General features: G+C 47.5%; 1 protein-coding gene across 7 annotated transcripts in view; it reads right to left on the bottom strand.

The window, feature by feature from the left end:
* The window catches only part of ST3GAL5 (ST3 beta-galactoside alpha-2,3-sialyltransferase 5), a 99,125-nt gene that overhangs the window by 12,848 nt on the left and 62,693 nt on the right, over window positions 1–23,584 (bottom strand). For 4 of the 7 annotated variants that reach the window (XM_064151711.1, XM_064151715.1, XM_064151712.1 and 1 more), the window contains one exon: window positions 8,326–10,127. The exons of 1 other annotated variant lie outside the window; for it this stretch is intronic. In XM_064151711.1, coding sequence (XP_064007781.1) covers window positions 8,547–10,127 — 1,581 coding nt within the window. In that variant the 3' untranslated portion in view covers window positions 8,326–8,546. Of the gene's footprint in view, window positions 1–5,216; window positions 7,849–8,325; window positions 10,128–23,584 lie in introns of those variants that run through there. 2 more of the 7 variants (XM_064151719.1, XR_010304067.1) reach the window with 2 other exon arrangements.

Here is a 23,584-nt window from a genome sequence, read left to right as displayed (position 1 = left end):
CTAGGTTGGACTGGATGAGCTTGGAGGTCTCTTCCAACCTGGATTCTATGATTCCATGTGGCACAGACTGCTGGTCTGTGAGGTGGATTGAAAACTGCCCTACAACACTTCACAGAGTTGTCATCAATGTCACAGAATCAACCTGGAGGCCTGTAGCCAGTGGTGTTCTCCAGGAATCCGTACTGGGTCCAGTTGGTGATGTGCCTTGAGAAGAAGGTTGGACTCAATTACCTCTGGAGGTCCCTTCCAGCCTATAAAGTTCTGTGATTCTGTAATGTCAGGAGTGTCTTATTTACAATCCTGCAGCTAGTCTGCACACACTGCACTTGGGCAGCAAAGGATACAGGAACTAGAGCTATGTTTTCCCCAGCACACAGCCATGGGATTGTGCAAGAAGCCATCGAGGAAGCAGATATTTGGTAATCTCACACATAAAGGTCTCCTGCTAAGCTCTGGGTGCTAGAGAACAGCTAAAGCCTGAAAGGACTTCTCAGATCTACTCCAAAGCTTGTTAGCACAATCCCATGTGGCTCTGGACTGGTGTGATCCCACAGTCCCCTCCTCTGGAATTGTTCTGAGTGTCTGGATTCAGCAACATGTTCCATAAAGTGATTGCACTTTCCATGAGAAAATTGTGATCAGAAGTCCCTTGAATGAGGTGTGTGACAAAAAAATGCAGGCAGACACATAAAGCAGTGGGACATCCTGGCCTTGGAGAGTGCAGCAATAATTAACTCATCTCAGAAGAGAAATCCTTGATGCTGAGGCCAGGTCTTCACTTGGATTTTTCCTGAGCTCTGCACTTCTCTTAACCACAGAGCCTGGGAGGCACTGCAATTGATAAAGAAGTGAAACCCACAACTTTTTAGCTCCTTATCCCTTCTTTTCATCTGGAAGGAGGCTATTTCAGCACTGAGCTCCAGGATCTGAAGGCAACAGAGCTGGGGAGTGATCAGTGGAAAGTCTGAGGGTGCGAAATACATTCACACAGGGACATCTGGCATCAGTAGAAGCAGCAAATGAGACAGAGAAAAGGTTTCCTCACAAGTCATCCCAGCAGCTTTTATGGATGAGTGTTGCAGCCAAACCTGCAATCTGCTGGCAGCTTTGAAGGACTTTAATGAGATTCCCCCAAAAAGTGTACTGAAGGAGCTTGTTCCATACACTCCACTGGGCCCTTTTGATTTATATCCCTCAAGCTTTGTCTCCTGAAAGAAAAACAGGGCCAGCAGCAAGAGATACTTCAAGCAGAGTGGGACTGTCAGCAGGACTGCCTTTGTGAAAGACTGTGGAGGAGCAGCAGCATAGCAGCAAGAACACCAAAGAGGGCATTTGATCGCAGAACCACAGAATGGCTTTGGTTAGGTGGGAACTCAGAGATTATCTACTCCAGCCTCTCTGCCATGGGCAGGGACACCTCTCAGCTATACCTGGCTGCTGAAGGCCTCATCTCACATGGCCTTAAACACCCAGGGAGGGGGCATGATTCAACATTCAGATGTGTGAACTGTTATCACAAATATAAGAAAGCAGCTCCACGAAGAGAGTTCTTGGAGTGCTGGTAGGCAGCAGGTTCTGCATGGGGCACCAGTGTGCCCTTGTGGCCAAGAGGGCCAAGAGCAGCCTGGGGTGCATCAGGAAAAGTGTGGCCAGGAGGGCTAGTGAGGTTCTCCACCTCTCCTCTGCCCTGGTGAGACCACACTTGGAACACTGTGTCCAGTTTTGGGGTCCCCAGTTCAAGAGAGACAGGGACCTGCTGGAGAGAGCCTAGCAGAGAGTCATGAGGATGACTGGGGCATTTGAGCATATCCCCTGTGGAGGGAGACTGAGAAGCCGGGGCTGGTTAGTCTGGAAAGGAGAAGGCTGATAGGATATCTGATTAATGTGCACAAATACCTGAGGGGTGGGTGTCAAGTGGCTGGGGCCAAGCTCTTTTGGGTGTTGCACAGCAATATGCCAAGGAGCAGTGGATACAAACTGCAACAGAGAAGACTTCACCTTAACATGAGGAGAAACTTCTTTAGAAACTTCTTTACACTGAGGGTGACAGACTCTGGAGCAGGCTGCCCAGAGAGGTTGTGGAGTCTCCTTCTCTGGAACCTTTCAAAACCTGCCTGGATCCATTCCTATGAGAACTACCCTGAGTGATCCTGCCTTGGCAGAGAGGTTGGACTCAGTGATCTCTGGAGGTGCCTTCCAGCCTCTAAAGTTCTGTGATTTGGTGATTCTGTGAATAGTGTGAAACTGTGATACTGCCACCAGATCAGGTAGTTCTTGGGCTTGGAGTTTTATTTTTGTACAAAAACTTGAAGTATTGGGTGCTCTTGACAAAATAATGCAGTGCTGTGACTGGCAGCTCACTGAAACCTGCTGTGGAGCAAGTGCAGCACACCAAGACCATGGAAGATGAGTGTGGTCCTTCCAGCCCAGCCTAATGAGGAGGCTATGTTTGTGTTTCCCAACCCTATCACCATTCCCTGCCAATTGCTAGCAAGGAACACCCCAAATCCACTGGTTCCTTCTGCTGAGGATGAAGCTCCTACCCGGAAAGACTCCTTGTTGTGATCTTAAGCATCTTCTTTCCAAGGAAAATTCCAAACATGGTGAATCATGCTTCTGCATCCCTAAGTTCACTCCCAAAATTGTGCCTGCAAACGCCAGAGTTAGAAGGTCTGTGAGCAGCAGGATTAAGCAAGTCTGGATTCCTACCAAGTACTACAGCCAGAGCTGGCTGGCCAAAACAAGGTGGCTGTGCCCAGGCACGGAGTTTTCCATGATTCATGAACTTGTGACACCTTTAACAGCGCCCCAGATGGGAAGCTTATTGAAAATAGGGCATGAGTTACTGGGGGAATCAGCAGGCAGAGCTCACCCTGTGCAATCTTTATTTCTTCAGTGAGGCTAAAGAGGAAGGAGGAAGTGTTTGTCCTTTGACACACCAGAGACTAGCTCAAGTCTGACTAGCTGAATTTCTCTGGCAGGTCCTTTGACCTTGTCTCTCTTAATGGTAAAACCTGCTTGCAGCAAAATGTCAATGATTTTGTTACCTTTCTCAAAGACTTCCTCAGCAGTTTGGCCCCACACAATGATGTCGTCGATGTACTGGATGTGCTCTGGAGCTTTACCTTTCTCCAGTGCATTGTGGATGACTGAATGACAGATGGTTGAGCTGTGTTTCCACCCCTGAGGCAAACGGTTGAACTGATACTGGATTCCTCTCCAGGTGAATGCAAACTGAGGCCTGCACTCCTTTGCTATAGGAATAGAGAAGAAAGCATTAGCTATGTCTATGGTTGCATACCATTTAGCCTCCTTCGATTCCAGCTCGTCCTGGAGTTCCAGCATGTCCGGCACAGCTGCACTCATGGGTGGCGTCACCTCGTTGAGGGCACGAAAGTCTACTCTGAGTCTCCAGTCACCGTTAGCTTTGCGCACAGGCCAGATGGGATTGTTGAAAGGTGAATGAGCTTTCTCCATGACAGCCTGACTCTCCAGTTGACAAATCAGCTGATGAATGGGCAACAAAGAGTCACGGTTAGTTCTGTACTGCCTGTGATGAACAGTTTGAGTTGCAATTGGCACTTCCAAATCCTCTATGTCATGTTGTCCCACAACTGCAGATTCATCTGAAAGTTCAGGTCTAATAGACAATTTCAATTTACCACCCTCAATCTCTACAGATGCTATTCCAAAAGCCCATTTGTGACCCTTAGGATCTTTGAAACAACCTTGTCTCAAAAAGTCAATTCCCAGAATGCAAGGTGCATCAGGACCAGTTACAATAGTATGTGTTTTCCACTCTTCACCAGTTAAACTGATCTCAGCCTGTATCTTAGTTAACTCTTGAGATCCACCAGTGATTCCAAAGATAGATATGGACTCTGTCCCTTTGCAGTTAGATGGCAATAAAGTACACTGAGCACCTGTGTCAACTAAAGCCCTGTATTTCCGAACTCTTGAACTGCCAGGCCACCTAATGAATACATTCCAATAGATTCGGTTCTCTCCACTATCCCTTTCCTCCTCCTGGCTGGAGGCAGGGCATCCCTAATGCTGGACATGGCATGTAGGGTGTACACAATGATTGGTGTTGTTGTGAGAGGAATTGCAACTGTTGGAACAATTGCAGTTGCTCTCGGGAGCTGAAGAAGTGGCAGCTACTTTTCTGGCATTATTGCCTCTGTTTCTGCCACTCTGCAGATCCCTGACCCTCTTTGAAAGAGCTGAAGTAGGTTGACCATCCCATTTGTTCATGTTCTCACCATATGTGTCACGCAGAAGTATCCACAGTGATGCACGTGATTGCTGATGTCTGGGTGGAATTTGTCTCCTCCTGGGCTGGAATTGCCTTGCAGGAGGTGGGCGTCTGTTCCTGATGGCAGAAACATGCACCCATTCAGATGATGCAGGAATGGTATCCTTTACCAGATTGGTAATGTTTCTGAGATCCTCCTTCAGTTCTTTCATACCATTTCTAATGCCATTCTCAATGCTATCCTTTATGCCTTCTCTAATACCATCTTTAAGCTCTGTAGTCATAGTCTTTATGGCAGAGATTATACCAGAGAATGACAAGCTATCCTCTATCTGCCTGAGCTGGTCAGTGAATTCAGCAACAGTGAAAGACCTTCCATTATCACTCCTTGCTAGAAATTTACTGGCCAAGATGTTAGCATAGGATGAAGGAGCAAGCTTAATCAGCTTCTTCATGAGACCTGTTCCCAAAGGAATATCACCAGGCTCATGAGTGCCATGATCTCCATAAAGCACTTCCTTCACAGCAAACTCCTTCAGAAGCTTAATTCCTTGCTCAATGGTGTTCCACTTCTTGGCAGCCCATGGCAAATCATCTCGGGAAGGATATCTCATAGCCACAGCCAACAGAAGGCGTGTCCACAAGCTAACCCTACCAAGAGGACTTGCTAGGTATTTGTCCACTCCACTCTCCTTGGTGAGTGACCCTAGCTGCTTGGCAGACTTGTCTCCTACCTGCAGGGCATTAGCACCAATACCACAGCATCTCACTAGCCAGCTTATGATTGGCTCACCTGATTCCCTTGAGTATTCCTTTCTAACTTCCCTGACCTCTCTGAGTGGATCCTTGGAGCCCTGGATGTCATCCTCCTCCTCTTCCTCCTGTTGATCTGGTGGTACCGGGCCTAACAGAACCTTCCTCATAGCACTCCTAAACTCATTGGAACCATCCTCTCTCTTGGCAGCCAACCTCACAACGCTCCTCTCATTTGAGTATTGATGTCTGTCGCGGACGGGAAAGTTTGTTTGGGGGGGGAAGGTTTGAGGAATGATATGCGAGGCCGATGTTTTATAAAAAGGTATAAATGATTTAATATTATAAGCACTAGAAATCCCTTCCCCAAACTTATTTGTAATTATCCCACGTAGATTCTTGGTTCGTAGTTGTGATTTAATATACAGAATGACTAAAATGAAGAGAGTCTATGATATGAGAGAGTTCATTGAAGTCTTGAGAGGTTATTCAGTTTCACATAGAAGTTTATCAATTACTCACTGTCCCAAATGCAGTTCAGAAAAGTTTCAAAGCCTTTATGGATTTCAAGGCACGTTGTCTGAGGCTCCGCAGGTCCGGTCGAGCTGAATGCTGACTCCCGGGGCTTGTAAGGATCGGGTCCCTGCCTGGAACGGTGCCGTCCTGAGCTGGTTGTTTGCGATGCGAATGCCGTGTGTGTGTGCGTGTGTGATCAGCGATCAGGGTATCGAGCAAAAGAGGTGCAATTAGAGCAGGGTAGAGAGTGAGGGGCCAGTTAAGTTAAGTTAAGGTGCAAGAGGTGCGAGTGGGTATATTTTTTATAGTACTTTAGAAGAGGTGTGTTCAACCAACTCAGGCAGACTTGCGTTAGCTTTACAGATTGGTACAAAGTTATAATCAACTTATACAATAGGCTAATTCTCACCAAAAACAACTTATGGAACCACCCAGGGGTCAGCCCCCAGCAGATGTTTGTTGAGTGGTCACCATGTCTGAGAATTCAAACCCTTTTTCCAAAACATAGCCATGTTTATGTCTTTTGTTTCTCTGAGAGAGAGATTCTCCCAGGGCCTGTACGTCTGCTGGTACAGCAGCTGCATCAGTGAAAGCAGATAGAAAATATTGTTTTGACTTTTTCGATGGAAGGCCTCTGAGCCACAATTGTGTGTATAAATGAAAATTCTGCAACAGGGCAAAAGGGCTCTGATCCCTTCCATGACAATGTCTCAGCACATTTGCGAGGTCTCGCAGACTCACTGCCTCCTCTTCCTCCTCTTGCTGATCACCAGAGGTCCACTCTCTTACATCTTCCTGTGAACCACACTTTGTCAAATGCTGTGTCTTGGCTTTTGCCTTAGAAGGTGCCAGAAGGGCCTGAGCAGCAACAGACTTGGACATGTCTGCTGGAGGGTTTGAATTACTGGGGGTCTGACCTGGAGCTTGTGAGTTCAAATCTGCCTTACTTTTAGCAGGAGGGCTCTGATTCTGGTCTGCTGGCTGGGGATTCGAACTGGCTGAGCTGGTGTCATTAGCATTAGTGGGATTATTTGCCTGTCCTCCTGGGATGCCTGCCAACCCTGACGTGTTATCGTTGTTGCTAGGAACATTCTGATTTTGGGTACCTGCCTGTGCTCCTGGGACTCCTGCCAAACTCTGCCCATTGTTATTGTTATCCTTATTGTTTACATTCCCTCCAGGAACATTGGCCATGTTCCCAGAATCTGGAGGGAAGGGTGGAGAGGCTGGCAGGGGGGAAGCAGATAACTGTGTTCCCTTGTTTTGCTGTGAAAGAGACTGCGTTTGAGACACAGAATTTTTCCTAGTTCTTACAGAAGCTGTTTTTGAATTTTTCACACATAATGCCAAAATTAATATGAATATTAAAATCATGAGACATACATTAAAAATTGAGAGAATTAAAACAGTTTTGCACGAGCAATTTCCTTGACAAACCTCTGGAATCCCAGTCTTAGGCTGAATTATTCGCATCAAAGACGTAGATAAAGCAGAATCTCGATTGATTGTCACATTATTGATAAGTGCTCCTGTAATGTTACTAGTAATATTCTCCGTGACACTAAAACTAGCATAACCAAGGATAAAATGACCCCAGGCCCAGAACATGCTTGAAACTTTGGCTTTAGCCTTCTTATAAGCTAAATCAATAAAATAAGCAACAATTTGAGCTTTTATCCAACTAAATGCCAAGAAAACGAAACCAGACCAGAGTAATGCCCCACACAAGTACAATAGCTGCCTAATTAGCTTCATTTTAATTCCCAGAGCTAATTAATAGTCACTCAAATAAATTTAGCCCCACGTTGGGAAAGCCAATAAAAAATGTGATGGTTTGGGCATTAATCCGCCCCCCACACACTTTGTAGGTACCCAGCTAACTCAGACAGGCCTCCAGGAATATAAATGAAGCTATTTATTTTACAGCAGCAAATATACAAGCAGCTATTTACAATATGCCACAACAGGGGACGGGGAGACTCTTGGATGCCAAGAAAGTTCCGTTTATTGTAACAAATCCACGATCTTTTATAGGCAATACAGTTCTATTCTATACAGATAACTCTCAGTGATTGGTTCATTAAGCTTCTTGTGTATACTGCTGATTGGCTACTCTAATTCAGTTTATTGCTAAGATTTCACAACTTCTGCCTAGCTCTAACTTCTGAGTAACACAGCAAGCATTGTAACATAAACAGGTCAGCGTGTCATAAATTCCTTCTTCTTATCAGTTGAGTACATGTTATCCTACACGTCTCTAGCCCAAGGTTTATGTTGTAACTCCTCCAAGGCTATCAGTTGTTCCTGGCTAACAGTGCGCAACCCTGCAACAATATATACAGTTATATACAGAAATATACAAAGGATAAACAATACAGAAGCACAATTCCCCTCCCAGAAACCTGAGTCCCCAGGAGGGGCTCTCAAGCCACCCCAACACCTTCCCTGTCCCCTCTCAACCTTACCCCAGTTCTCAGAAAGAAGAGAGGTGCAGCCAAGAGGTTAGGGAGCAAGGTTAGTGGCAGCAGGGTTAATGAGATGTGTCTAGGTCTGAAGGCAAAGGCAGAATGAAAGACAAAATGGAGAATGTTTACTTCTTCTTCCCAGAGTTCTCAGCGTGACTGTGAGAGAAAAGACAACCATGTTTACCTTTTCACTGCCCATTATCTAGTTCTTTTACCAAAACATTCCAGCTTGCTTCAAACTAGCACAAGAGGAAACTGCACACAGGTGGGAACCGTGCTCAAGTGGGAAGCATGCACAGGCAGGAACTGAAGTGGAACAAGCCAGGGTCCAATCAATATGATTGATAAAGCAAGTTCAACTTTATTGAGTTACAGCACGGTTTATATAGAGCAAGCAGAGAGCAAGCAGGCGTATTCTATGCTAATTATCAAGCTATGGACATGCTAATTGGGTGCTTAGCGCATTTTTTAGTCCACCCCTAGTACGCCCCTATATCCTGTTTTTTGTTAGTAGTTCCTTATTCTTGTGTGCTTTGTTCTGCTTTTCTAAGTTAACTTTAGATGAAGGTCGCTATGTCCTTGTCCTTGATTGGTGCTTCAGCAGTGAGGATGATCTTGCAACTTTCTTCAGATATTTCAAACAAGTCCAGTAAATTTCCATGGCCTGCTTCATGCAGCCATCCTTCCACAATTCCCCCTTTTTTCTCTTGTATAGGAAGTGCTTGAGACCGCGTAGTTGCTTTCATAACACATGCGATTATTAATCTTACAACAATTATTATTATAATCAAAATAATCAGCAATCGATAGCCTTCCATTAATAACTGCTTCATCCACCCTGTTATTCCTAATCCTCTTAACCATTCCCCTAGAGGGTCATCATTCTGCTTAATCTTTTGAGTATGTTCCCTTAACCATTTTAGTTCCCCATGTATAGATTGGCTATGATCCGAAAGGTTAAAACAACACATGCCTTCAAACTGTTCACATCCATGACCTTGTGCTAGTAAAAGAAAATCAATAGCAGCTCTATTCTGTAACAGCGCATGCCTAAGTCTATTTTGATCCATTAGTAATTGCTCTAAAACATTAGTAGTAACATTAGCTTGCTTTACCGACCAGCATGCCAATCTTGCTATTAACCTCGAATTGTGGCCTATAGTAATCCATGGTGTTAGTAAGGTAGAAAAAATATTAGCTGTGGAGGACCATAAGTCCACCTCATCATTGCAGTCTGGGTCTAATTGCGAGACTGCTCTCTTGCGACGTTTTTTGATTTCTTGTTTCGCAATTTTTATGACATCTGCCATTTTAGGTGCAAATAATGTTAGTTTTCCAATATAACATGGACCTCCTATTACGTTAGCGGGTATTCCCTGCCATGCCCTGTCACCGCATATCAAAAAGGTGTTGTGGGGCAAGGCCTTGGGGGTTCCATTATTCCATAAAAAGGGCCCAAATTGCTTGTTAACTCCCCATGTCTCATCTCGCCCAGGGCTGATTTTGTATTGTCCACCATTTACTCCTTTAACCTTTATTTTTGGTGGTTCATACCCAAGCATTCCATGTTTTCCACAGAAGCCTGTGTTATTGAAATCATGGTACATTAAATTTACTGGGTCTAATCTAGTCCATGTCTTGTTGAATACCTCCGCCCCATAACGTGGGTGCCTGTCTTGCCACTCATAGTCCGAAGTAGGACTTGTCTTAAGATATACATCCACCCCCGCTTTATCGGATCCAAAGTACACACATGTCTGTGTCTTGTTAGGATTGATTGCTTTGGAACCCAACAGTTCTAATTCCTGTGGATCCCAGGGTAAGGTAACATGCAAACCCCCTATTAATTTTGCTGTACATTGAGATATAGTGTCAGCTTGCTCACATTTTCCATGGGAGTTACTTTTAAAATCGTCTATCTGTAAATCAGGTATTCCAATTAAAAAAGTTTTAAAGGGATCTGTCGCCGATTGTAGACTTAGACAAAAATCCATATTTCCTGTCTCATTTGCCCATGTTACCCATAGATTAGTACGCTCATCAATTTTCTGAAGGATCGGGCTTGTCAGCTGCAGGAGATTCAACAGGCTCAGGAGTATTAGCAGGTTTGGTCCATCATCTCGGGATCCACTGTGGCCCTATAGGGGTAATCACAGACATATATCCCCTTCCCATATATTGTACCTTCGCAGGTCCCATCCATTCACCTGTTTTTAGGTCTCGATATTTCACCCACATTTCTGTTTTTTCTAATTGTTTCTTCCCTTCTCTATGTCTGATCGCTGCAGGCTCTTCTGCAGATCCAAAAATGCAAAGGTAGTTCAAAACAAACAAAGCCTTAGCTAATCTTTCTTGTATATCCTGAATTTCCCGGTATTTTTCAAGATACATCTTAAGAGTGTAATTGGCTCTTTCTACAATTGCCTGCCCTGTTGGGTTATGGGGAATCCCAGTTCTATGCTCAATGCTCCAAGATTGAAGAAAGCGTCTTAGTTTCTCGCTGGTGTAACCGGGGCCATTGTCTGTTTTAATGGTTTTAGGGACCCCCATTACTGCAAAACAGACTGTCAAATGTCTGATCACATGGAGAGCCTTTTCTCCTGCCTGGGCAGTGGCCCAGATCATCATGCTACTAGTGTCAATTGTAACATGTACATATTTCAATCTGCCAAAGGCTGATACATGGGTTACATCCATTTGCCACAGATCTCTAGGGTGTTCCCCCCTGGGATTTACGCCGATTCCTAGCAAGGACCCATGGTGACTACAAGTAGGGCATGAGCGGACAATCTCTTTAGCTTCTTCTACAGTAATGTTAAATTGGCTTCTGAGCCCCTTAGCATTTTGATGAAACTGTGAATGTGATTCTCTGGCTTTTACAAATTCACTTAGGGGGGCCTCGACCACTGTGGTTACCAGGTCGTCAGCCCTTTTATTCCCCTCTCCGAGCCCAATGTCCCATTTGTGGCTTCTTATGTGAATAACACAATATGGTTGAGTTCTTTGTTTCACCGCACTGTACAACTGTCTTATAAGTTCATTTAATCGTGCCTTCTTCAGAACTCGCAAGCCAGCTTCTTCTATTCTACTGAGGATCCCTGCTACATACATAGAGTCAGTAACTATATTAATAGGTTCTATTAGCCATTTACTCATGGCCCACACCACAGCTGATAGTTCTAAAGTTTGTAGGGAATCTGTTGGGAGTGACGGTAAAACATGATGTCGCCATTGTCCCTTTTCCTGCCAAGTGGCCGCAGCTGTTCGTGATCTTCCTCCTGCATCTGTAAAAACAGTTATGGCATCATGCAGTGGTTTCTCAGATAGCTTTGGTTTTTCCATCCACTCTATCTGAGACAGCCATTTCAGTACATTATTTTTTACAGAGTCAGTTTTTAGGGTGGCTGATTCTTCTAATAAACTAAGTTGTAAATCTTCCGATTTTGTTATCCACCACTCCAAATCCTCTTTCCTTATTGGCAGGTAAATGCAACCTGGTTTTTCTCCTGCTATTTGTAAGATTCTTTGACGGCCTTTTCTAATCAACAGTGCCAATGTTTTTTCTTGAGTTTGGACCGTCGTTTTTGGTTGTATATGGGGAAATAACCACTCCAGGACAACCGTCTGTTGACTCCCCCTTTTTTCTCTGTCTTGGGTTAGGGCTCCCATCAGGTGCTGTCGTTCTTTTAGGATGGTGATGTCAATGGCCTTTTCAGGATTGTACCGATGCACTGTGGCTGTAGCAGTCGTTTCTAGGATTTCCTCTAAATGCTTTCTTAATGCTGGTTGCACTTCAACAGGTGCAGCTGGATTAGTTCCTTTGAGCAGGGGTCTTAATGGCTCTATGTCCGCATTCGTTATCCCTGCAATGGGCCGTAGCCATTGTATGTTTCCTAGGAGTTTTTGGGCATCGTTGACATTTTTAATATCTGGGATAGCAAGCATTTTTTGAGCAGTAATTTGAGAGTCTGTTATGTTCCATCCCAGGTACTTCCATGGAGCATGTTTCTGAATTTTTTTTTCTGAAATTTGGAGGCCTTTGGTCTTTAAAGAATCAGCAATCTCTTTGAGCTGTTCTTCTTGAAAAGGTGATTGTTGACAAAAAAGAATATTGTCCATGTAATGATAAATGATCACGTTAGTCCATTTTTCTCTAAGAGGTTCTAGGGCTTGGTCCACAAAAATTTGACAAAGAGTAGGACTATTCTTCATGCCTTGTGGGAGCACCGTCCATTCATATCTCTGGTCCGGCGCCTGTCTGTTAAGGGAGGGCAGTGTGAAAGCAAAATGGATGGTGTCCTGCGGATGTAATTCTATAGTGAAAAAACAGTCCTTTAGATCTATAACTAATAAATTCCAATGTTCAGGCAACATAGCAGGGTTCGGCAGGCTGGGCTGGGTCGCTCCCATCGTTTGCATTTGATCATTAATTGCTCGTAGATCGTGTAATAGACGATATTTCCCTGATGACTTTTTTACAACAAAAATTGGAGTGTTCCAGGGGCTAAGAGAAGGTTTTAAATGTCCAAGCTCTAATTGTTCTTTTACCAGATTCTGGGCTGCTTGCAGACTTTCCTTTTTCAGCGGCCACTGGTCGATCCAGACTGGTTCATTTGATAACCACGTTAACTGGATCGGGAAAGTCCAAGAGCCAGTGACCGCCACTAGAAACCCTCTTGGTTTGTAGTGATGGTGGCACCTATTTGGCTTAGCACATCCCTTCCAATAAGCATGGATACATTTGATGGTAGAGGCATCACTGTTACCACCTGTGTAAGTTGGTGGTTGTCAATTAAAATTGGTACCGGATGGGCACTGTGGCTGGTTTGAACTGAGCCTCCAACTCCCTCGACTTGATGTTGTTTTTTCAGCAATGGCCAATTACTAGGCCAATTAGAAAGGTTGCAAATAGTTATATCAGCCCCTGTGTCCAAGAGTGCTTTCCATTCCTTTCGTTCCCCCTGACATACAACAGTCACTTTTAATTCTGGTCGGGAGACCATGTTCATGGTTAACATGGCTTGATTGCCTGTAGACCCGAAACCGCCTTTTCCTCTTTCTATTAAGGAATTCTGTAGTCCCTCAGTCATTTGAGGCAGCGGTACCACTTGAGCAATTACTGATCCTTGTGGAATATGGATTGGTGGAAAATTTGTATGTAGCATGATTTTAATTTCTCCCTCCGAGTCTGCATCAATAATACTAGGCAAAACAAAGAGTCCTTTTATCGCCGTTGATGATCATCCTAATATCAGAGCTCCACATGGTTGATCATTGATTTTGCAGGGACCAAAGATTCCTGTAGGAATTGCCACAGGATTGGTATTCACTAATGTACAGTCTATTGCTGTTGCCAGGTCCAAGCTGAGGCTCCCGCTGGTGGCTGGTTGGAGATCGCTGATCCGTCTCTTGGGGAGAAAGGGTTGTGAGGGCTGTATTGTGCTGGAGCCGCTATTTGTTTCGTAGCGCCGGGCTGGCTGGCGCTCCTCATCCCGTTTCCCGAACATCTGCAGGCTTTTTGAGAATGATTGTCCTTCTGGCAAGCAGGACACCACACCGCTCCCTGTTGACACTGTCTTCTCATGTGCCCTTTTTCTCCACAGCGAAAACAGGTAGCAGCATTCCCTCCCCTATTCTTTCCCTGTTCCCTGAGGGGGGCTAATGCTGCCGCTAAAGCTTGTTGCTGAGCCTGCAGTACATTCTCCTGAGCTTTAATCATTTTTTCTCCTAGCCTGTCCATTGCTTCTGTCAGGAATGCCTGTTCTGTTGGCACCCTGCTCATTCTCTCCAACATATTCTCAAGTGTACTGTTTATTGGTAATTGGGACAATATTGCCCTGGTTTTTGGGTTACAATTGTCCAGAGCACACTGCCTCATTAAGGGTGCTTTCATTTTATCTTCTATTTCTACATTTTCAAAAGCTGCTGCAAGTCTGTCTATGAATTCAGAAAAGGCTTCTCTTGGACCTTGTTTAATAGTTGTATAGGCAGGGGGTCCTGGCTCTATTTTTATCATACTCAGTGCCTCCTTAGCTGTTCTCATTGCTTCCTGTAAAATTTCTGCCCCGCATTCTGCCTGTGCGGCTATTGTAGAAAAATTCCCTGTTCCCATCAACTGATCAACCCTTACCCCATGAAGGGGGTTTCCCTGAGCCCTAGGCTGGTTCTGAGAATTAGTGGCTAATTGCTGCCACTGAGACTGCCACAACATCTGTTGAGATGGTGTCAAAATGAGGCGCATAATTCTCTTCACATCCTCGGGACAGAGAACATATCCCGAAAAGATATAATCGAGAATCTGTTTTGTCGGTTCCCCTCGCGGTCCTGATTCCTTAGCCGTTTGTCTCAGGGTCTGCAGCATTTTCCAATTAAAAGGCTTATGTTCCCCTCTCTGCTGACCATCCGCCCCCGTTTCATAAAACACAGGGAAGGTCTGCACTATTTCTAGTGCTGCCTCACGATCCCCTGACGCAAAAGCCTCTTCCCCCAGTGCCTTCCAGTCTATAGTTTGTACTGACGCCTTTCCCCTCGGCTCCCCATCGATACCAGGTGGCGGCATTGGCCATTCTTGGGTCTCCACCTCCAGACTTCTCCGGGGGCTCGGAGCCCGTAAAGAGCGAGGGTCTCGCGGGAGCGGAGGAGCCGAAGGCTCCAAGACTGGTATTTCATCAGTGGGGAATGGAGGTGGTGGTTCTTTGTCGTCAGGTAGCGCAGGAGAGGGTAAAGTAGGATAATTAATACAGGAGGATTTAGCAGGGATTTTATCGGATTTAACAGGGATTTTGTCCCCTGGAGGCGGAGACCAATAGTCTGCTCCTGGTATAATTTTTCCAGCCTCAGGATCTAACTGGTTCTGGGCTTGTAGGGCGACATCCTTTTCCATTTGATATTTTTTCAAATCATTAGTAATGTCCCTCCATGGTTTCATAAGTTTTTTAGCAACCTTATCTTCATCTATTACTCTTTCCCATAAGTTGTTACCAATCTCCCTCCATCTTTTCCAATCAAATACATGAGCCGGTTTCTCTTTTACCCCTAAATTATATCCCAATGCTATCAAATCCTCTAGCCCCTTAACTGGCCCTACACTTCGCTTTTCTAAAAAGCGTTTTAATAAATCATGTGCTACCTGTTTCTCCATGGTAGTCTTCACGTTGTGGGCACCTCACGCGTTTGCCGTAGAGGTCAAGCCGTCTCCCGCTTTTGCCCAGGAGCCTTTGCCTCGCCGGTGTCAGACGTCTTTAAGAGAGCTTGCCGAATCGCCGGTCCCAACTCCTCCGGATCCCGATGCCTTTTGCCGTCAGGTCCTGCTCCTCCGGATCCCGATGCCTTTTGCCGTCAGGTCCTGCTCCTCCGGATCCCGATGCGTTTTGCCATCAGGTCCTGCGTGGTCCCTGTTCAGGGGGCCATTTGAAGTGGAACAAGCCAGGGTCCAATCAATATGATTGATAAAGCAAGTTCAACTTTATTGAGTTACAGCACGGTTTATATAGAGCAAGCAGAGAGCAAGCAGGCGTATTCTATGCTAATTATCAAGCTATGGACATGCTAATTGGGTGCTTAGCGCATTTTTTAGTCCACCCCTAGTACGCCCCTATATCCTGTTTTTTGTTAGTAGTTCCTTATTCTTGTGTGCTTTGTTCTGCTTTTCTAAGTTAACTTTAGATGAAGGTCGCTGTGTCCTTGTCCTTGATTGGTGCTTCAGCAGTGAGGATGATCTTGCAACTTTCTTCAGATATTTCAAACAAGTCCAGTAAATTTCCATGGCCTGCTTCATGCAGCCATCCTTCCACAAGGAACTGAGCACAGGTGGGAACTGCACATAGGTGGGAACTGTGCTCAAGCAGGAAGCATGCACATGCAGGAGCTACGCACAGGTGGGAACTGTGCTCAAGCAGGAAGCATGCACATGCAGGAGCTGCGCACAAGCGGAAGTGTACACAAGTGGGAACTACGCACAAGAGGAAACTGCACACAAGTGGGAAGTGTGCACATGTGGGAACTGCGTACAAGCGGGAACTGCGCACAAGTGGGAAGTGTGCACAAGAGGGTACTACACACAAGTGGGAAGTGTGCATATGTGGGAACTGCGCACAAGTGGGAAGTGTGCACAAGTGGGAGCTGTGCACAAGAGGGAACTGCACACAAGTGGGAAGTGTGCACATGTGGGAACGGTGCACAAGAGGGAACTGCACACAAGTGGGAAGTGTGCATATGTGGGAACTGCGCACAAGTGGGAAGTGTGCACAAGTGGGAGCTGTGCACAAGAGGGAACTGCACACAAGTGGGAAGTGTGCACATGTGGGAACGGTGCACAAGAGGGAACTGCACACAAGTGGGAAGTGTGCATATGTGGGAACTGCGCACAAGTGGGAAGTGTGCACAAGTGGGAGCTGTGCACAAGAGGGAACTGCACACAAGTGGGAAGTGTGCACAAGTGGGAGCTGTGCACAAGAGGGAACTGCACACAAGTGGGAAGTGTGCATATGTGGGAACTGCGCACAAGTGGGAAGTGTGCACAAGTGGGAGCTGTGCACAAGAGGGAACTGCACACAAGTGGGAAGTGTGCACATGTGGGAACGGTGCACAAGTAGGAAGCGTGCACATGTGGGAACTGCGCACAAGAGGGTACTGCACACAAGTGGGAAGTGTGCACATGTGGGAACTGCGCACAAACAGGAACCGTGCACAGGTGGGAAGTGTGGACTGGCAGGAAGCATGCACAATCTGGACTCTGAGCTTTTCCTCACTCTTCCAAATCTCCCAAGACAATGTGTCTATTGCCATATGTGCTGGTCACAAAGAACCCAACCAATCCCCAGTCATCTCAGCGTGGGCTTTCCCACGAGTTGGCACATGTGTGGAAAGGGCACCTTTTGCTTTTCCCCCTTCTAGTCCGCAAGGAGGGGGAAGCAGTTTTCACACCTTCTTCTTCCCTCATTCCAACTTCCGGAGACAGAGGCTGGGGAAGAAGAGATTTGGAGTGCTTCACAACATCTCCAAAGGTAACTGGAGGTATTACATGGTTCTCCTGCAGGAACCTGTGGTGGTTTGGGTGTTACCCACCCTCACACACACTTTGGAAATCACCCAGACTAGACTGAGCCAGCTCTGGAAATTGAATGAAGCTATTTATTTACAGCTTAGCAGAATATACAAGCAGATATTTACAGTAGATACAGTTATATACAGAAATATACAAGGTAAAAGGTAATACAGAAACGAAACTCCCCTCCCAGAAACCTGAGTCTCCAGGAGGGGCTCCCAACCACCCTTCCACCTTTTCCCACCCCTCTACCTTACCCCAGACATTGCCTTGTGCCCCAAGGAAGAATGGAGGGTCAGCCAGGGGGGTTAGGAAGCAAAGTTGCTTAATCAGAGAGATGGAAGATGAGGTCAGAGAGAAAATGCAGCTCAAAAGCCCAGGCTGTGCCCAAATGCCGAATGCCTTATCTATGTTTATACCCTTGTCCTTAAACATCTCAGCAAGCCTATGAGTGAAGTAGACATCACCATTGTTTCTTTCACAGCCTGTGATCTAATCCTTTTCACCAAAACATCCTAGCTAGCTTCAAATTAGCACAGAACCCACTGTCAGGCTAGCAGAGCCTTCTGGAGGAACATCTGTACAGGTCAGCACCTGTACAACACACAGGGGCCTCAAGTCCCAGCTGCCTCCTTGGTTCTGTACCAGGAAATACCTGCAGGTCCTGTCTGACCCCAGAGTGCTGGTGACATGAGGGCTGACTTCAGACTGGGTCACACCATGGGCTTGGAGTAGTAGCTGCTGTTAGCAGGGGTGACCATATGCTGTGGACAGCATCTCACACCTCCTTTGATGATCTTTTTCCTTCCTTTCATGCAACCCTTCAATGAGATGATGAATTGAGCATCATTCAGTTCTTGCTAACAGCTGCTGCAGATGGGAAGCCAGAGGCAGAATAAAACCACTCCAGGGGTGTTTGCTTAGTCCCTGCACTTTGTAGCAGTCTTCCTAACACCACTGGTTAAGTAGGGATATGTTTTTGGCTTACATTTTTTATGGCTGCTTTGCACTGGATAACATCTCTGTCAGATGCACAGAATGTGTCTGGTTTGGAGCTCTGCAGGCTGATGATTGCCAGCTGCTGGGCTGAATATCAGAAGCTCCTCACAGCTACCTGTGGAAGCCACTGTACTACCATGTTTAGCCTGGAGAAGAGGAGGCTCAGGGGTGATCTTATTACTGTCTACAACTACCTGAAGGGGCATTGTAGCCAGGTGGGGGTTGGCCTCTTCTCCCAGGCAACCAGCAATAGAACAAGGGGACACAGTCTCAAGTTGTGCCAGGGTAGGTATAGGCTGGATGTTAGGAAGAAGTTCTTCACAGAGAGAGTGATTTCCCATTGGAATGGGCTGCCCAGGGAGGTGGTGGAGGCACCGTCCCTGGAGGTGTTCAAGAAAAGACTGGATGAGGCACTCAGTGCCATGGTCTAGTTGACTGGATAGGGCTGGGTGATAGGTTGGACTCGATGATCTTGGAGGTCTCTTCCAACCTGGTTGATTCTATGATTCTATGATTCTATGATTCATGTATGATTATTTCATGGCAACTGTCTTCTGTGGACGGCAGAGAGAAATGACAGCAAACGTCTGACCTGGGAAGTGCTCTGTGGAAGAATGGCTGGCCCACATGTGCTCAGGAATCAGCTTTGTGTTAACAAGGGTGAGACCTCCAAGCAACATCAGCTGGAGCCAGGGCCCAAAAAATGTCACTGCACTGCCACACCCCAGGGCAGCCATCACCAGCAGCAAGCAAATCAGCCCAGAGTCAGGGAAGAGACTTATACTGTCACAGGGGCCCTCAGAAGTCACAACAAGTTCACAAGTCTTGCTGAGGATAAGTGAACAAGTCAAGAGCAGACAGCACAGGGCCACGCTTGCAAGCACAGCCCGAGGCAAAAGCAGGAGCAGTGCAGCCCCTTCAGTTAGGGCTGAGGATCAGAGATAAGCAGAGCCTGAGGAAAGAGCCTGAGCTTTCCAAGCCTGTGGATGGACCATCTCTGTTTTAATTCTCCTTCCCTCTCCACTGATACAGTGATCAGAAAGTTGAGAGGAGAGAAGTAGCAGAGGAATCAGTCAAGCCCAGGGAAGGATTCTCCAGGGACATGGGACGTGACAGAAATGGCTGCAGTGGCGGGTGGCCACAGTGGAGTGGCATCCATGCACTTCCCAGCTGTGCAAGGCTGAGCCTGCACAGACCCCACCCCTAGCATTGCCTGTGCAGTTTCATGCACAGTGCTGTCTGTGCTGCGTGCAGAGCCAAACAGCTGCTCTCTGTGCCACCCCACCCCATCTGCAGGGCAGGTTTTAGGAGGCAGCTCTCACAGTGCTGCAGCTGTGCAGAGCAGCTGAAGCAAAATGCCAGTGAGCTGTGGAGCAAACTCTCCCTGCACAGGCTGCAGGCAGGCTTAGCAGGGAAGTCTTCTGTAGGGCCCACTGCAAGCCTCAGCTCCAGCTGGCTTCTCCAGTGTTCTCACAGTATTTACACAGGGGGAGAGAGAAGCTGAAGAGAATTTCAGAGTTGGCTTCCTGCTGTTTTTGTGCCTTTCCTTCATTTCTGCACAATGCAGAAGCTTTTCCATCCCAAGATGTCCTCTCCTAAGCTATGGTTCCCAGTCACCACTCAAAAAAGGCTAAGTCCAAGTCCCTGAAGGCACATCTCTAACTAAAAAACAACCTCTGCAAACTGATAAAGTGCTTTTTCTGGAACTGTAAACGTTCAGTCACTCCAAAAGATGCTTTCATTTTGGCTATGGTAAGGCTCAACAAACACTTCCTTCTGAATTAAGGACTTGCAGCTCCCCCACCCTATCCCCACAACCAGCTGCAGGCATGGGTTAGCCTGTCCAACTTTATGGTTGGCTTTGCTTTTTCACATGTCCTGTGAGGGGAGCTAAAAATGCTTCAGGAGGAAGGGTGAGTAACCACAAGGCCGGCATCAGTGTCTAATATCATGCAGCAAGCCAAAAGGGCAGAAAAAGTGAGGGTGGAAAGAACACTCCCTTCCTCCCTCCGGGGCAGCTAAATACATCCCCTGCCCACAGAAGGATCAGCTGCAGCTGAAATAGTTCTGCCTGGAGCTCATTCAATGCAGTTTTCAAACTTTCCATTGCTGCAAGGCCTCCCAGCACAATCCAGGCCAATTCCACCCTAATCTTATGTTAGAAAAAGTCCTGCTAAGCCTGACCCCCACCCCCCACTGCCTCCCCGGATGTTCATTGTGTCCCTTAGGTTTTGTTTTCTTCCGGAGTCGACGCACAGGGAAGAAGGGCATCACTCTGTCATTGACCTCTGTGTGCTTATGCCTCCTGGCTGGCCATGTGCTTGGAGGGCTCAGGTCTTTTAGAATCATAATGCGGTTTGGGTTGGAAAGGCTGGAGAAGGGCCCAGAGCACCTGAGCTGTGAGGAGGTGCTGAGGGAGCTGGGGGTGTACAAGCTGCAGAAGAGGAAGCTGAAGGCAGAGCTCACTGCTCTTTGCAGCTCCCTGCAGGGAGGTTACAGTGATGAGGGGGCAGCCTCTGCTGCTTGGTGGCAAGGGACAGCAGCAGAGGAAATGGTTCCAGGCTGGAGCTCAGGAAATAGTGCTGCACTGGAAGGGTTCTCAGCCCTTGGCACAGGCTGCCCAGGGCAGTGCTGCAGTCCCCATCCCTGGGGGTGTTGCAGCAGACTGTGGAGCTGGTGTTGAGGGACATGTCTTAGTGCTGAGCCTGCAGTGCTGGGCTGAGGGTTGGCCTGGGTGACCTTGTGGGGGTCTTCCATTTGGATGTATTCTGGGATTATGTGACCTTGAAGCATCATCTAACCCAACCCCATCTAACCCAACTCTGCAACTGGAAGAGGTTGCTCAGAGCCCCATCCAACATGACGTAGAACACTTCCAGGGATGAGGCATCTACCACCTCTCTGGGCAACCTGAGCCAATGTCTCACCACCCTCATTGTAAGGAATTTCTCACATCTAGTCTACATCTGCCCTCTTTCAGTTAAACCATCACCCCTTGTCCTGTCACAAGAGGCCCTGACAAAAAGTCTGGCCCCAGCTTTCTTATAAACCCCTTTAAGTACTGGAAGGCCACTAAAAAGTCACCTTGGAGCCCTCTCCATGCTGAACAGCCCCAGCTCTCTCAGCTCACCTTCTTAGGGTAAGTCTTCCTCTGGACCCACTCCAATGGGTCCTGTACTGGGGGCTCCAGAGGTGGACACACTATTCCAGGTGAGGTCTCAGCAGCTCATGGCAGTTAGAGAAGCCAGATCCATAGAATCACAGAGCTGTTTTGGTTGGAAAATATCATGGAGTCCAACCACTGACCTATGACCACAGTGGCCACATGGGTCCACATGGTTCTTGAACACCTCTTTTCCAATCCATGACCACTCTCACAGGAAAGAAATTCTTCCTATCTCAAACCCAAACCACCCCCAGCACAATTTGAAGCTATTCCCTCTTGCCCTATCACTTGTTACATCCACCTGTACCCCCAAGTCCTCCTCTGAAGGGCTGTTCTTTAATCTCATCAATCCCCCAGCCTGGAATAGAATCATAGAATCAACCAGGTTGGAAGGGACCCCCAAGCTCATCCAGTCCAACCTAGCACCCAGCCCTAGCCAATCAACCAGACCATGGCACTAAGTGCCCCAACCAGGCTTTGCTTCAACATCTCCAGGCATAGTGATCCACCACCTCCCTGGGCAGCCCATTCCAATGCCAATCACTCTCTCTGCCAACAACTTCCTCCTAACAACCAGCCTAGACCTGCCCTGGCACAGCTTGAGGCTGTGTCCCCTTCTTCTGTTGCTGCTTTCCTGGCACCAGAGCCCAACCCCACCTGGCTACAGCCTCCCTGCAGGCAGCTGCAGGCAGCAACGAGCTCTGCCCTGAGCCTCCTCTGCTGCAGGCTACACACCCTCAGCCTCTCCTCATAGGGTTTGTGTTCCAGGCCCCTCCCCAGCCTTGCTGCCCTTCTCTGGACACCTTCCAGCACCTCAGCATCTCTCTTGAAATGAGGAACCCAGAACTGGACACAGCACTCAAGATGTGGCCTGAGCAGTGCTGAGCACAGGGGCAGAAGAACCTCCCTTGTCCTGCTGCCCACACTGTTCCTGATGCAGGCCAGGATGCCACTGGCTCTCTTAGCCACCTGGGCACACTGCTGCCTCCTCTTCAGCTACTCTCTACCAGCACCCTTAGGTACCTCTCTGCCTGGCTGCTCTCAGCCACTCTGGCCCCAGCCTGTAGTGCTGCTTGGGATTGTTGTGGCCAAAATCTAGAATCCTGCACTTGGCCTTGTTCAGTCTCATCCCATTGGCCTCTGCTCATCCATCCAGCCTGGCCAGGTCCCTCTGTGTCGGGGTCCGGAGGCTGGCGAGAGGCGGATTGGGGCACTGACGAGTCGACTCTATAGCTTCTGTGCATCAGTGCGATTTATTAAGGCAATACAGCAGCTTATATGCTACTTGGAAGAGGAGTGCACAACTAACTTAGTTTGAGATTGGTACAAGTGGAAGGTACAGATTGGCTCAAAGTTATGTGTAAGGCACAGATAGGTTATTCCTTATCAAAACAGCCTGTGGTTCCACCTCAGGGGGCTGGCAGGGTCAGCCCCCTGGAGCTGTGTCCGCCCCTAACAGGTGTGCGTGGGTTGCTCAGCCTAACAGCCTAGCTTCCTTGGGGCCTGCTGGACTCCAAGGACATCTCCCATCACAAGGTCTCATGTTTACAGTTCATGCCCCGCTGCGGGAGAAATTCTCCCACACCTCTGCAGGGCTGTTCTACCCTCCAACATCTCTACAGCTGCTTCTAGCTTGGTGTCATCTGCAAACTTACTGATGATGGACTCAATCTCCTGGTGCAGATCCTCAATAAAGATGTTGAACAGGACTGGGCCGAGCACTGATGCTTGGGGAACACCACTAGGGCCAGTTGCCAACTGGATGTGGCACCATTCACCATCACTCTCTGGGCTCTGCCATCCAGCCAGTTCCTGACTCAACACAGAGTGAATCTGTCCAAGCCATGAGCTGCAAGCTTGGCCAGGACCTTGTTGTGGCAGACATTGTCAAAGGCTTTGCTGCAGTCCAGGTAGACTCCATCCACAGCCTGCCCCACATTCACCAGGCAGGAACCTGATCATAAAAGGAGATCAGGTTGGTGAGACAGGACCTGCCCTTCCTAAACCCATGCTGGCTGGGCCTGATCCCTTGGCCATCCTGTAGGTGCTTTGTGATGGCACTCAAGATGACCTGTTCCATGACCTTGCCTGGCACTGAGGCCAGGCTGACAGGTCTGTAGGTTTCTGGCTCCTCCTTTCGACCCTTCTTGTGGATGGGATCACATTGGCAGCTTCCAGTCTTTGGGGACCTCTCCAGTGAGCCAGGACTGCTGCTAAATGATGGAGCTCAGCTGCCAGCTCTCTTAGCACCCTAGGATGGATCCCATCTGGTCTCATGGACTTGTGAGGAGCCAAGTGTCTCAGCAGGTCCCTTACTGCTTCCTCCTGATTACAGGGGGACTATACTGGTCCCTGGCTCCATCTGACAGTTCAGGAGTCCAGCT

Source organism: Pogoniulus pusillus, chromosome 11 (assembly GCF_015220805.1).
Source record: "Pogoniulus pusillus isolate bPogPus1 chromosome 11, bPogPus1.pri, whole genome shotgun sequence".
Classification (NCBI taxonomy): domain Eukaryota; kingdom Metazoa; phylum Chordata; class Aves; order Piciformes; family Lybiidae; genus Pogoniulus; species Pogoniulus pusillus.
This window is presented reverse-complemented; position numbering and strand designations above follow the sequence as displayed.